This window comes from Leopardus geoffroyi, chromosome B3 (assembly GCF_018350155.1).
Source record: "Leopardus geoffroyi isolate Oge1 chromosome B3, O.geoffroyi_Oge1_pat1.0, whole genome shotgun sequence".
In the NCBI taxonomy this organism is placed as follows: domain Eukaryota; kingdom Metazoa; phylum Chordata; class Mammalia; order Carnivora; family Felidae; genus Leopardus; species Leopardus geoffroyi.
The window spans coordinates 132,241,970-132,257,535 of NC_059337.1; the positions used below are offsets into that span (position 1 = coordinate 132,241,970).

The 15,566-nt window shown below is 38.0% G+C and overlaps 1 protein-coding gene across 3 annotated transcripts in view; it reads right to left on the reverse strand.

Annotated features, from left to right (window-relative positions):
* The window catches only part of PTPN21 (protein tyrosine phosphatase non-receptor type 21), an 82,241-nt gene that overhangs the window by 46,505 nt on the left and 20,170 nt on the right, over positions 1–15,566 (reverse strand). For all 3 annotated transcript variants that reach the window (XM_045451807.1, XM_045451808.1, XM_045451809.1), the window contains exon 3: positions 2,473–2,642. In XM_045451807.1, coding sequence (XP_045307763.1) covers positions 2,473–2,642 — 170 coding nt within the window. The remainder of the gene's footprint in view (positions 1–2,472; positions 2,643–15,566) is intronic.

Here is a 15,566-nt window from a genome sequence, read left to right on the forward strand (position 1 = left end):
TTTTTTAAAAAAAAATAAAAAATAAAATGTGGCTAGTGTAGTGTGACTGAGGAACTGAGAAAGGCCTCTTAAAGGCACATGAAATCAGGGCACCTGGATGGCTCAGGCGGTTAAGCATCCATCCGACTCTTGATTTCTGCTAGGGTCATGATTGCATGGTTCAGGAGTTTGAGGCCCACATTGGGCTCTGAACTGACAGCACATGGCCTGCTTGGGACTCTCTCTCTCTCTCTCTCTCTCTCTCTCTCTCCACCTCTCTGCCCCTTCCCCACTCACATTCTCTCTCTCTCTCAAAATAAATAAATAAAATTTTTCAAAAACAATATGAATCAGCTAAGGGTAGAACCAGTTTTACCCTTTTGCTGCCAGAATACGAATGTGATAGCTAGAACTTCTCTAGAATTATTTGACAAGGATATCTCCCAGTGAATGGAAAGAACACACCAAGGGTGGCAGTACAGAAAGAGAGAAAGAACGTGGGTCCCTGAAGACTTTGTGGAGCAGCAGAAGCTCTGCATGGCTGACCTCTGGACTTATTTAACAAGTGAAAGATATTTAGGGTTTTTGGTCACATGTTGCCAAACTTAATCCTTGCTGGTACAACTTCTCTACCAGGTTATCCTATACATAATCAATGTGCACTCCTACCGACTCAATCTACCAGGCCTTAGTCCTTCCTACAGCTAATGCCTTTGTTCAGGTCCACATTCTAGACTAATGTCTGGATTGTGGCGTATACATTCCTAACTGGTCTCCTAACTATAGAGTCTTGCCACCTCTAAGCTACCTTCCGTGACAGGTGATGTTGGTAAAATACTAATGTCATCATTCCATTCTGTAAAAATTCGAAAATGTCTTTCCCCATTGTACCATGACCTTATGACTAGGACATTCCTATTTTTCAAATCTCCTCTCCCCTCTCTAGGTAATATCTGAAATTTCCTGAAAACACCAGAGGCTTTCATTCTCTCCCCTACTCTGCACCAGCTATTCCCTCTAACTGGAAAATTCCTTCTAAAGTCAAGTGAAAAGTCAACTTCTTTACTTGCCTGCTCCAGTTCCTTGGTGCCCCACCCCTAGGAATCTTCTGTTTTAATGAAAGCATTTATCATCATAATATACTGTAATTGTTTATTTACACGGGCTATTGCTTCCAGACTCCAGTCACTCCTCCAGGGCAGGATGAAAGCCTAGTCACTTGTATACTCGTCTCCCACAGAGCTCTGACATCATACCATATTACATTTTCACTAAATGTTTAAATAAATGAGTCATTGATCAGTTTCTGTTTTTCCTCCTGGCTTCTACTTATCTCGTCAACATTCCTATCTCAGGTCACTTTTACAGTCAGTGCATGTTTATTATCCCTACTACCTGATTCTTGCTTCTTAGGTTTCATATCTTCTTCCGATAATTAACTGGCAAACTCAGTACTCAGAGAGAACATTACACAAACACAGGGCAGTACCAGGTTCTTATGTACAGGGTACCGTGTTAGATACTGTGCGAAAGGTAAAGCTAAAGAAAACTTACAGGTTTAAAATCCAAGAAAAAGATAAGATATGTACACAAAGAACTATAACGAAAGGCTGTAACAACTGCCATCTTAACACAAGTACAAGCAAATTGTAGGACAGTCTGGAAAAGGCAAAAGCTCATTCCAGGCCAAGGGTCGCAGAAACTTCATGGAGGAGGTGCCTTTTGAACTGAAATTCAGAAGACAAATAGGATTCCACTACATAAATAAGGAAGATCTAGGACCCAAAGATGAAAAGGCATGCGGCATGTTCAGGGCACTGGAAGTAGTCCAGCTTGGCTGAAAAGTAATGTTAAATGGGGTTCAAAAGATAAGGTAGTAGTGGATTTTGGAGAACTCTGAAAGGCAGACTCATGAATCCAAATTTTATTCCTTGTTTTTCATTCAAGGAAAAAAAATGCAGTTCCTCCATCCCACTCCTTAATATGACCTTCCCTCTCTGCCTCTGTCCCTTCTAAGTGAACTTACCGGCCTCTTCTACCCTGGACACGCTCCCCCTCCCAACTATCTACAGACTATAGCTACTGAAGTCAAAGAACTGTAAGAACCCCTCTGCACATCTGCACATTTCCCTGAGGGATGAAGACAGATTCTGCGACTTTTTAAAATTTCCTCTCTCATTTCAGTGTTAACAAAGATCAGAAACAAATCAACAAAAACTTTGAAGGAAACATCACAACAAGAAGAGTTCACAGCCAGGATAAAAACATCATCTTCCCCGTTAATCACTCCTTTGTGCCTAGTGAAACCATAATTCATGCAACACACAATAAAATACTCTGACACACTGCATACCAGAACCTCCCTGCAATAATGTGGCTAAATATGTGGGCAGGAGGGCAATGTTTAGTCTTATCTCCTGACTTTAACCTTGGTGTCACTTTTTTAATCTCATTAGATTATTTCCTAAAAACAAAGAGCATATTAGTGCTCACCTGGTAATCTCCTGCTGCAGCTGTGAAACTGAAGGCACGTAAAACACCACTCCAAAATAGACGGTAGGTTCCAATGCATATTTATCCAGCTGCTTCTTGAGAGGCTTTTCCAAATCTACCCAACGGCGCTGATTTTGCTTGTTGTGGTACCAGAGGCTGAAGTAAGTGATCTGGAAAGAGGGAAAGTCACTCAAGGAGGCAGAAACGTACAAGAGAATTTCTATTCTTTTTTTAAAATGATTTTTAATATTTTTTATTTATTTTTGAGAGAGAGAGAGACAGAGCACAAGCCGGGGAGAGGCAGAGAGAGAGGGAGACACAGAATCCGAAGCAGCTCCAGGATCTGAGCTGTCAGCACCACTAACATCGGGCTCGAACCCGTGAACCGCAAGATCATGATCTGAGCTAAAGTCAGACACTGAACCGAGCCACCCAGGCTCCCTCTATTCTCCTAATTGCTCTCATCCATGACCTGGGACCAAGTGAGAACAGACTCCTATGGCTTCCCTTCTCAAAAAGGGACACCATAGCAAAACCTGAAGAAAAGAACACCTCTTATAGGTGTATATATAGACACATGCAGGAAATAAAGGTGAAAAGTCAATTACCCTCGCAGACTATTTCTTGAACTATGCACAGAAAAATGCATTCATGGCCTAGACATCAAAATGTAGCAGGTGCTACACAATTTTACAGAGTTTTTAACAAAAAACACTCATGTGCTGTAAAAAATGTTTAGGTTTAAAATTATCAAAATACTAAATTTGTGATAATATTTTACAAGTATAATGGGTTATATCTAGAAGAATTCTGACTACATAGTGTTAGTCCAACTTTTCACCACTCTGGAATTTGGCTTCTATAAATAAATTATTTATATAAATATTGTAAATTCTAGAAATATAGATGCAATTGCAACTTTCATTTGCCCCCTAAAGTTTATTAGATACAAATTTAAAGCAATTGTAATGCTCTGGAGGTAAATTGTCTCTCTCTCTCTCTTTCACTCACTCACACACACGCACACACACACGTGCGTGTGCACAAAAAGCTATACCTAAACCAATAAGACAACTTAAGTATATTGCTTGAAGGTTTAAAAAAATGCCCAGATATTAGCATTTAAATCTCACTTGCTTGTGCAATGAAACTGTTCAGGGAAATCAATACCAGCTATGGGCTTGGTCAACCTGAGAGGTTATTAATGCATGCAGGCGTTGAAATGACAGCCTCGGGCCACTACTAACGTTTACCTTAAAATCAGTTTACAGATCAAGGCAACTGGAAAAATTCCCTGCTTTGTTCTAGGCTCTAGAGCAACATGTAGAACAGAACTTTCTATGATGATGTAAATGTTCTATCTCCAATATAGCAGCCACTAGTTGCATGTGAGCTATGTATGGGGCACCTGGAATGTGGTTAGTGCACCAAGAAACTAAATTTTTAATGTTATTTAATTTTAACTGACTTAAACAGCTGCCAGCATCCAGTGGCACTGTATTGGCAAATATAGCTTTAAAGTAACAATAAAACTAGAAATAATACCACCAGCCTATTTCTTTAACTTGCAATAATCAGGTCAAATTAAAAAAAATGAATTTTTAATTTACAGGGAAAAAGAAGAACTATACAAACATGCCCTTGATATTCATTTTATCTTACAATTTGTTACAAGGGAAGGATGTATACCTTTACAATGAATCTATTAATCAAGTAAACTCAACAAAAGTGAGGAATGTGTCCATTTCCCCTTTATATCAAAACAGCTAGAATAGTGCAGGGATTCAATATATTTTGTTGAAAGAATGCTCTCTTGCTTCTTTGTTGCCACCCAAGCCATCACATATGAATGAAATATCTTGAACATTTACTATGTGCCAGGTTCTGTCCCAAGAACTATAATAATATCATAGATTGAATCACCACCATTATCTTATGAAGCAGATAAGTGTGTGTGTGTGTGTGTGTGTGTGTGTGTGCGTGTGTGTGTGTGTGTGTGAAACTGTAAAGCCAGTGTTTGTCCAGCTATCTGTGGATCACTTCTACCAGAATTACCTGGAGAGCTTCTTGAGCTATTAAACTCCCAGTAATTCCTGTGCCTTGATCAAGTGTGAAAACCACTGTATGAGACCACACTGCCCCTCCAGCATTAGGCAGGAGATAATGTATGAACAACCTATCCTTGAAAAGCTGCATAGAAATCACAGGTTTGAAAATCCAAACACACTTTAATATAGAAGCAAGTCTGAGTCTTATTGTGAATTATTTTCTGAAGTTATAATTATGTTTATAAAATGAATTACATGTTGTCTTTAAGGATAGAATATCACATTTATAGAAAACAGTATTATTCCTTATTTCTTTTGAACTGCAACAAACAGAAAAGAAAAATCTCATTTAACAGAAAGAAATTGATGCTTAAAATCTGAAGTCCTGGGTCTAATTTCTTACACTCACTTGCTAACTGGGAAGTGGAAAAGTCAATCAGACCAATTCCGTTTTCTCAAATGTAAAAGAAGGTAATAATAAGCGTAATACCTCCTTCACACCTCCATCATGGGGACTGAGTGCAAAACTTAAATCAATGCATTTTGCCACTAGAACACTACTATATTTTTAAAAGATTATTTAATAAGGGTGCCTGGGTGGCTCAGCAGGTTAAGCATCCAACACTCGATTTAGGCTCAGGTCAAGATCTCAGGGTTCCTGAGTTCAAGCCCCACATCAGACTCTGCTGACAGTGGGGAGCCTGCTTGGGATTCTTTGTCCCTCCCTCTCTGCCCCTCCCCCGCTCATGTGCTAGTGCCCCTTCTCTCCCTCAAAACAAATAAACTTAAAAAAAAAAAAAAGATTATTTTGTTTCACCCACTTTGCTAAACACCAGTAAAATCAATTATATACCCCCTCCCAAAATAATTTTCTAATTTTTTACACTTACATGGACCGATTACAACACATTTTGTTAAATGTATTTACGTTTTATGTTTTATCCTTTTTTTTTTTTTAATGTTTATTTATTTTTGAGAGAGACAGAGAGACGGAGCATGACCAGGAGAGGGGCAGAGAGAGAGGGAGACACAGAATCCGAAGCAGGCTCCAGGCTCTGAGCTGTTAGCACAGAGCCCCATGCGAGGCTCAAACCCAGGAACCGTGAGATCATGACCTGAGCCAAAGTTGGACACCTAACTGAGTCACCCAGGCACCCCTGTTTTATGTTTTTATCTTAGAACTGGACTGAATGTACCATGTTTGTCTGTAAAACATACAACTGCTATGCACTTAATTCCACAAATACTTATTTTTTGCCATAAACCAGAAAGCTGGGCACCCTTTAGGATCTAAAACTATTTGGGTCGTAACAGTATATCACTTTTAACCCAAATTAAAAGGACTTAAAAATACTTGTTGTATATATTACTTTTCCCTTTAAATATAGTTGGACTTGAATGCTCCAAACACAAATATTTAAATAGTTATAAAACTACAGGCTTACTATTAGGGGCACCTAGCTGGCTCAGTTGGTAGAGCATGCAACTCTTGATCTTGGAATCATGAATTCAAGCCCCACGTTCGGCATGGAGCCTACTTAAAAAAAAAACAAAAAACAAAAAACAACACAATAGGTTTATATAATTTGTGGTTGTACCTTCTGTGAACTTATGATATAATTAAAAGAAAAAACACGAATAATCTGCTAGCATTCTAAAAAAGGTACATTCTAAAAGAAATAAACTAATTCTTAAAATGTGCTGTTTATTTTAGCAATGCATTTATTACTCATGCCATATAGATAGAAAATCAAATAAGAGAAATACATTTATAAAATTGCACCATTATTAGTTTTTTATATATCTTATAAAGGAGAAGCAAGGAGTTTAATTGTGCAAACAGCTGAAAATAATAGATATAGCAAATTACTTGCTGATTAGCTATTATATTTGTAGGAGAGTCTAAGATTTTGGACATTTGAACATTAACTGATTATATGCTTTCATACTTGCCCCTGTGTTCAAGTTCTACCTTATGAAGTAGTTAAGCCTAGCCAAAATCAAATTTATATCTTGTTAACTACTTCCAAGGAGGCATTGTATTTCTAAAATTGCAGCTAGAAGCGTTTACATACATGTGGGTAACTAAAATCTCCTAACACCATAATCTTTAGATTCAATGCTTCCTTAGAATTTATACACATACATAATGAAATAACAACATCTGACCGCATAGGATTTTATAAATATAAATAGGTTTTTTTTCTAAGATGGATAGGTAGAGTTTGAACAACAAAATGTTGTAGTTGAATTCTTATCAGGTAGAGAATTTTCCGTGTAAGTCCATTTTGGAGGCTTTGTCTTAGATAATAATCTCGAGCATTTGGATAATTAGCTTTCCAAAATATTTCAAAATCCATCCAAAACACAAAGTGTGGTGGAGGGGAAGGATCAAGAAGAGAAGAGAACACTCCTTACCTCATCTATAGGCCAGCATTATCCTGATACCCAAGCCAAAGACACCATCAGAAAACTACAGACCAATAGCTTTTATAAATACAGATGCAAAAATCTTCAAAATACTAGTGAACTGAACCCAACACCATATTAAAGGAATCATACCCCATGACCAACTAAGTGGGATTTATCCCAGAAATGCAAGAGTAGTTCAACATACAAAAAAATCAATGTAACATATTATTAACATGAAGGGAAAATACATAATCATCTAAAGTGACAGAGAAAAAGCATTGGACAAAATTCAACACCCTCTCCCAGTAAAAATACTAAGAAAACTAAGAATACAAAAGAACTTCTCAACATCAAAAGCATTTATGAAGAACCCACAGCTAACATATTCAACAGTGAAAGACCAAAAGCTTGCCCCCTAAGATCAGGCAGGAACAAAACACATACGCTCATGTTCACCACTGCTATCCAACACTGCACTGGAAATTCTAGCCAGAGCTATTAGGTAAGAAAATGAAATAAAGGCATCCAAAACAGGTAGAAGGAAAAATATCTCTGTGTAAACAAGACATGATCCTATACATTTTTAAAAAATCCCCAAAGTGCCCCTACAAAAAAGAAAAAATTCACCAGAGCTAATAAACTCAGCAAAGTTCTAAGTATAAGACCAATATGCACAGATCAGTATGGATTCTAACACATCAGGAATGGAAACTTCAAAAGGGAATTAAAATACAATTTCATTTATAATAGCATCCAAAAGAATAAAAAATTCAGAAATAAACTTAACCAAGGAGGTGGAAAAACTTGTATTCTGAACAAAGAAAACACTGCTGAAATAAATCATTACTATTTTTCTTTTTTTAAATAGGCTCTATGCCTAACGTGGGGCCTGAACTCATGACCCTGAGGCCAAGAGTCGTGTGCTGTACTGACTGAGCCACCCAGGCACCCCTTTTAAAGATTTTATTTTATTTTTTATTTATTTTTGAAAGAGAGAGAGACAGAGACAGAGACAGAGCATGAGTGGGGGAGGGGCAGAGAGAGAGGGAGACAAGAATCTGAAGCAGGTTCCAGATTTGAGCTGTGGGCACAGAGCCTGAAGTAGGACTTGAACTCACGAACTGTGAGATCATGACCTGAGCTGAAGTCAAACGCTTAACCGACAAAGCCACTCAGGCGCCCTAAAGATTTTATTTTTAAGTAATCTCTACTCCCAATGTGGGGCTCAAATTCATAACCGTGAGATCAAGAGTTGCATGCTCTACTGACTGAGCCAGCCAGGCACCCCTTCACTGCTGAAAGAAATTAAATGAAAAGACATCCTGTTCATAGATTGGAACACTAAATATTGTAAGATGGCAAGACTACCAAAAGTGATCTACAGATTCAAATGTAATCCCTATCAAAATTTCGATAGCTTTTTTTCACAGAGAAAGCCAATTCTCGAGTTCATATGGAATTACAAAGGGCCTCAAAGAGCCAAAACGATCATGAAAAAGAACAAAGGAGGACTTCCACTTTCTGATGTTAAAACTTACTACAAAAGCTACCTTAATCAAAATAGTGAGGTACTAGTATAAGAGAGAGATATAGATAAATGTTATAAAATTGAGTCCAGAAATAAACCCGTGCATCCATGGTCAACTGGTTTTCAACAAGTAACAAGACCATTGAGTGGAGAAAGAACAGTCTCTTCAACAAATGGTTCTAAGACAACTGAAGATCAACAGGCCAAAGAATGAAATTAGACCCCTACTTCACACAATATATAAAAATTTCTCAAACTGAATCAACAAACTAAATATAAGAAATTCTTTAGAATTTCTTTAGAAGAAAACAGAGGTAAATCTTCATGACTTTGAATTTGGAAATGGATTCTTAGGTATGACACAAAAAGCATGAACAACAAAGGAAAAAAAAGATAAATTTGACTTTATCAAAATTTAAAACTGTGTATATCAAAGGACCAAATCAATAAAGGAAAAAGACAACTATAGAATAGAAGAGAATAGGGGCGCCTGGGTGGCTCAGTTGGCTAAGCATCCGGCTTCGGCTCAGGTCATGATCTCACGGTTCATGGGTTTGGAGTCCCCCATCAGGGTCTGTGCTGACAGCTGGGAGCCTAGAGCCTGCTTCAGACTCTGTGTCTCCCTCTCTCTGCCCCTCACCCACTCACGCTCTGTCTCTCTCTCTCCTAAAAACAAATAAACATTAAAAATAAAAAGAATAGAAGAAAATATTTGCAAATCATGTATCTGATAAGGGTCTAGTATCTGAATATATGAACAACTGTTACACAACATTAAAAAGACAGACAACTCGATTAAAAAATTGGCAAAGGACTTGAAGATACTTCTCTAAAGAACATATACAAATGGCCAATAAGCACATGCAAAGATGCTCAACATTATTAGTTATTGGAGAAATGCAAGTCATAACTGCAATAAGATACTACTTCACACCCATTAGGCTGGCTATAATTTTAAAAATAAAAAATAAAAAGCACTGGTGAGAATGTGGAGAAATTGGAACCCTCAGACATTGCGAGTGGGAATGTAAGATGGCTCAGTCACTATGGAAAACAGTTTGGCAATTCCTCAAAAGTTAAACATACAATCATCATATGACCCAGCAATCCCACTCCTAGATATATACCCAAATGAAAACAGGTACATGTATATTCGTACCAGCAATATTTGCAATAGCCAAAAGGTAGAAACAATCCAACCATCCACCAGTAGATGAAAGCACAAACTGTGGAACAGACACACAATGGAATATTACTCGGCCATAAAAAATGAAGTAGATGCATACTACAATATGAATGAACCTCAAAAACAGGTTAAGTGAATGAAGTCAGGCATAAAAGGTCCCATATTGTATGATTCCATTTATTTATTTATTTATTTATTTATTTATTTATTTATTTTTATTTATTTATTTTTTTTAATTTTTTTTTCAACGTTTATTTATTTTTGGGACAGAGAGAGACAGAGCATGAACGGGGGAGGGGCAGAGAGAAAGGGAGACACAGAATCGGAAACAGGCTCCAGGCTCTGAGCCATCAGCCCAGAGCCTGATGCGGGGCTCGAACTCACGGACCGCGAGATCGTGACCTGGCTGAACGCTTAACCGACTGCGCCACCCAGGCGCCCCTATTTATTTAAAGATGTAGCCTTGTTTTCTGTTTTTTAAAGTAAACTCTACTCCCAACGTGGAGCTTGAACTCACAACCTCAAGAATCACATGCTCTACCAACTGAGCCAGCCAGGCACCCCATTGTAGGATTCCACTTAAATGAAATATCCAGAGGGGCGCCTGGGTGGCGCAGTCGGTTAAGCGTCCGACTTCAGCCAGGTCACGATCTCACGGTCCGTGAGTTCGAGCCCCGCATCAGGCTCTGGGCTGATGGCTCAGAGCCTGGAGCCTGTTTCCGATTCTGTGTCTCCCTCTCTCTCTGCCCCTCCCCTGTTCATGCTCTGTCTCTCTCTGTCCCAAAAATAAATAAACGTTGAAAAAAAAAATAAAAAAAAAATAAAATAAAATAAAAAAAATAAAAATAAATGAAATATCCAGAATAGATCCACGGTGACAGAAAATAAACTGGTGGTTGGTGGAGAGGGAGGGAATTAACTGCTTAGTAAGTACAGCATTTCCTTCTAGGGTAATGAAAATGTTTTGGAACTAGATACAGGTGCTGTTGTGAATATACTAAATGTCACCAAATTGTTTACTTTAAGGCGGTTAATTTTTTGTTAGGTGAATTTCATTTCAAAAAAGTTTTTTTTTTTTTTAAATCAGAAATACTCATAATTAAAATCAAGTACAGAATTTTTTTTAATGTTTTACTTATTTTTGAGAGAGAGACGGGGAGGGAGGAAAGCGGGCAGAGAGAGAGGAGGATAGAGGATCCAAAGCAGGCTCAGCACTGACAGCAGCAAGTCCAATGCGGGGCTTGAACTCACGAACTGTGAGATCATGACCTGAGCCAAAGTTGGACACTCAACTAACTGAGCCACCCAGGCACCCCTTAAGTACAGAATTAAAAAATTCTACTTTTCAAATGTTTATCAAGTTCATTTCATTTGAAAAAGTCTAAGGAAAAAAAAGAGCCAGAAATAGATGAATCTAGCCATGAGTTAATATTTTCTATTTCCCAATACATATACTTAGATCAAGATTTTGTACAGTTGGACAATACTCAGAAATCTCAACTACTAGAACATAAGTGAATAACACAGAATAGGCAAAAATGTGTTTGTGTAATGAAAAATGTATGTCGAAGTCACAATTTTAAAGTCTATGTCCCAACAAAGAAGAAATTTCTTCTGTCTCTCTTATGGACTTTTTTTTCACTTTTTTAAAAGTTTATTTAAGTAATCTCTACACCCAATGTGGGTGCTTAAACTCACAACCCTGAGATTAAGAGTAGCACACTCCTCGTCTGAGCTAGTCAGGCACCCCTGAACTTTTTCTCCTTATTTCATGAATATTTTTAATGAGTTAAGTGAATTGGTTATCCAATTCAAACTAAGTTAAAAGATGACAAATTAAAGGGAAAACAGCTTGGGGCACCTGGGTGGCTCAGTCAGTTAAATGTCAGACCACGGATTTCAGCTCAGGTCATGATCTCACGGTTTGAGACTGAGCCCTATGTCGGGCTCTGTGCCAACAGTGCAGAGCCTGCTTGGGATTCTCTCTCTCTCCCTCCCTCCCTCCCTCTCTGTCCCTTTCCCACTCACATTCTTTCTCTCAAAATAAACAAACAAACAAAAACAAAGGAAAAAGGAAAGGCTTATTAAATAGCATGTTAGAAGCAGCAGGAAATGATGGGTAACACTTTTTCCAGCAAGAGAGAACACATATATACCAAGAAAAAACCCTTTAAAAAGAAGCTATAAAGAATTACAAAAACACTGTAGTCTAGAGTTATTTATCAAAGGAACAAATAACTCTTAAACATTAGTCATATATTTAACCACAACGACTGGTGTTCGTTTGTTTAAGACGAATAGAGAAGTTTATAAATCCTTCCAGAGACTGGCATTAAAAACAGTTGTTCGGACAAAAGAATACATTTTGGTTATTAGACAAAGTTATGAAGACTACTTCATTTCCCCAAAGTGATTAGAAACATAACTTATTGTATATACAACTTCACATTACTTTAGCCAATTTAATTGCTGTTTCATTACTTCACTTGTAGGTTCAATCACATTTCTCAAAGCCATGAAAGAGATTTCAACTTTTGCCATTTTGGTACCTGCTGTAATTTTGAGGTTTTCTCTAGGGGGCCATGCATGGAATTCAGATAATGATCACTAGCTCAGGGTAGTCTAAAGAGGACTAGACTGAAGTCACAAGGCTCCACCTCTGAGTCCTGACTCCGCCACTCATCAGCTCCGGACTAAGTCACTTCCTCAGAGTCTGTTTCTTCGTAGGGAAAATAACATGTACCCTGCCTTCTTCACAGAGTTGTGGTGAACTTTGTTAAGTTATCACTGTGCTGATAAAACTTAAAAGCACTCTTGTTATATTCGCCCTGAGTATGTAAACTTGGCAGATAGGATCTCTTCAGGTGTGCCTGAGAAAATAGAATGAAACTTACTTGAATCAAGCACCCTTCTTCCTTGAAAATATGACTGGCCAAATTTCTTCCTTTATTTAAAGTTAGGATACACTAGAACCTTATTTAGAAAGAAAGAAATATAAAAACCTTGGTACAGACAGGCCCCATGTGCCCTAAATTTAAACTGTTACTACCAGTCATTTCTTGGTCTAGGAGATTTTCCCAGAATCATGTGTCTTTTCTTTTTTTCTCCCCCATGTGTCTTCTTTTGAGTCCAAATCTTCTGGGTTATGCATGTCCTGTCTTATTTATAGGCTTGGTTAATTGTAATAAAAATTTCCTCACAACCTGGCCTTTAATTATTGGCTTTTGATTCCTGCCTCCCACTGCTCCTTATCTAACTTCCCAGTACCTTTCCCGATAAGAAACTACCTCCATGTGGATTCTCTTTCTCCGAGGCTCTGTCTACTCTCACTGGTGACGCAGCAAGCTGACCTGACCTGTGGGAAACTCATTCCAGTAAATAAGCCTCTAAACCACTGAATCTTCTGGCATCCTCTAGATCAATGCTCGATTATCACCAAATACATTTTTGTGAGACTTCTCCCACTGTCAGACATTTTTACACTCTCTTTCCTATTTTGTTCTGAGCCCGTCAGTAGTTTTCATAAAGTTATTTGATAATTTCTCCATAGCTGTTTAGAATTTTTCACAGCTCCTCCACTAAAATGGTACAGATAATTGTGCCTGCTATGTAAACCACATTAAAAACAAAAGTTACACTTAGAAAACTTTGCCTTTTCAGACACAATATGGCTGACTTCCTTTAAATGAACTAAGGTGACTTGCTAATTAAGCTTTTTGTTCAGAGGAAAAGATAGTTCACGAATTTTTGAGCTAGGGGGGCACCTGGGTGGCTCAGTTGGTTAGGCATCCAGTTCCTGATTTCAGCTCAGGTCATGATCTCATGGTTCAGGGTTTCTCTCTCTCCCTCTCTCTGACCGTTCTCTTCGGTCTCTCTTTCTCAAAATAAATAAATAAAACTCAAAAAAAACACAACTTTTTTTGAGCTTGGGTGAAAAGTGTCCCCCAAATCACAGTCATCTAAAGAGACACAGAGCTATTATAAGCAGGTCCGCATCTTGTCAGAATGTAAACCCTTTCCTAATCCCCAAGTCATTTCTTGTCTAATTATTTCAAGAGTCTTTTAGTTGTACTATTTTTAAAACAGAGCAAAGGGACACACGATTTAGCTGGAGGGTTTTTTAAGCCACTGATGCACTGAGTTTGATAAAAGTTAATCCCATATAAAATTGCAACTATAATTTTATCCTGATGCTTTTCTTAGACGAGGCAGAAGTCAGAAGACTTTTCATCAGGAAAGTGATGAGAGGAGATTGCTCTCTAGATAAAGCCTATCCGAGGCAGAGATCATCTAACAAGGGTAGTTAACAGGTATTAACCTAATTCAAGCGTGGAGCTTACCTCTCCACTGAGTGTCCCATAAATAATGGAAGCATTGTATCTCTTCCTTTTGACAGATAGTATGGTAGTCACAGTACCTCAAGCACACAGTGTTTTTTCCCTTGTCGATTTAATTCTGATCCATTTTCTTCTGTCCTTGGTCAAATAATATATTATCTATTTTATAATCAAGGTGATAACACACAGTATCACTATACTCTATCTAGCACACATGAGGACTAAGAAAACAGCACTCAAAAGTACACTTTGATCTTCTAATTACACTCACATTTCTATTAAACTGAAGTCCAAGTAACTGAACTCCTCAAAAGGCCAGATTTTTGTTGCTGTTGTTGTAGCATTTAACTTTTAGGAAAAGAGTCAAATAATCAGTCAATTTAAGGGATATATTGAAAGAAAGTCCAAGGCATGAATTGGGATCACTATTTATACAGATGACTGCTGATAACTTTTCTTTTAAAGAAAAAAAAATTTTTTAATGTTTATTTTTGAGAAAGAGTGTGAGCGGGGGAGGTACAGAAAGAGAGAGAGAGAGAGAGAGAGAGACAGATAGACAGATAGATAGACAGACAGACAGACACAGAATCCAAAGCAGGCTCCAGGCTCTGAGCTGTCAGCACAGAGCCTGACACAGGGCTCAAACTCAGGAACTGTGAAATCATGACCTGAGTCAAAGTTGGACGCTTTCCCGACTGAGCCCCCCAGGAGACCCTGATAAGTTTTCTGTTTACTATCCTGGACAATAAGATGCTATGAAGAATACAATGATCCCCAAACACAGTAAGATCATTCTTCAAAAAATACTGTCCGACTTCGGCTCAGGTCATGATCTCCTGGTTTGTGAGTTCAAGCCTCACGTGGGGCTCTCTGCTGACAGCTCAGAGCCTGGAGCCTGCTTCTGATTCTGTGTCCCCCTCTCCCTCTGCTCTTCCCCTGCTCGCACTCTGTCTCTCTCTGCCTCTCAAAAATAAAGAAACATAATAAAAAAAAGTTTCTTTAAAAAGAAAGATTCTGTGTCAAACACTGTGGTGGGAACAAAAGAATATAATTCCTGCCCTCATGTAGCTTACATTCCGGTAGGGGGAGAAAGACAAGCAAAATATAGGGAGGCCAGATACTCATAAGGGCTATGGAGAAAGATACTCAATTATAAGATTAAAACAATTATCAACATGTCTTTAGAGTAAACTAAGATTAAATAGGAATTTTTAGTATACACAAAATTTTACTACCCAAGAATGACAGAAATAACTGAGCTGTCACTGTACACAGTTTCAACAGAGGCAAAGCTGGTGTGCTCTATTTTATACTAGTACATAAAAGGTCATTTTGTTTAGAACCCACATAACTGAGGGTGAACCAGAGCCTATCATTCCTCAATTATTTTAGTTAACCAGTTTGTTTTGTTATATTACAGGACTATTTCTTGTATCTCATTCCAACAAATGAACTAGATCAATTTTCTCTTTCTAAATTTGGGATTTCTGAGGCATATTAACTTAATTCACAAATGCGTATGTTTTAGGGCAATTGATAAATACTAGCTCTTCTCTTTTTATTGACAAGGGGGTTAAAAGACT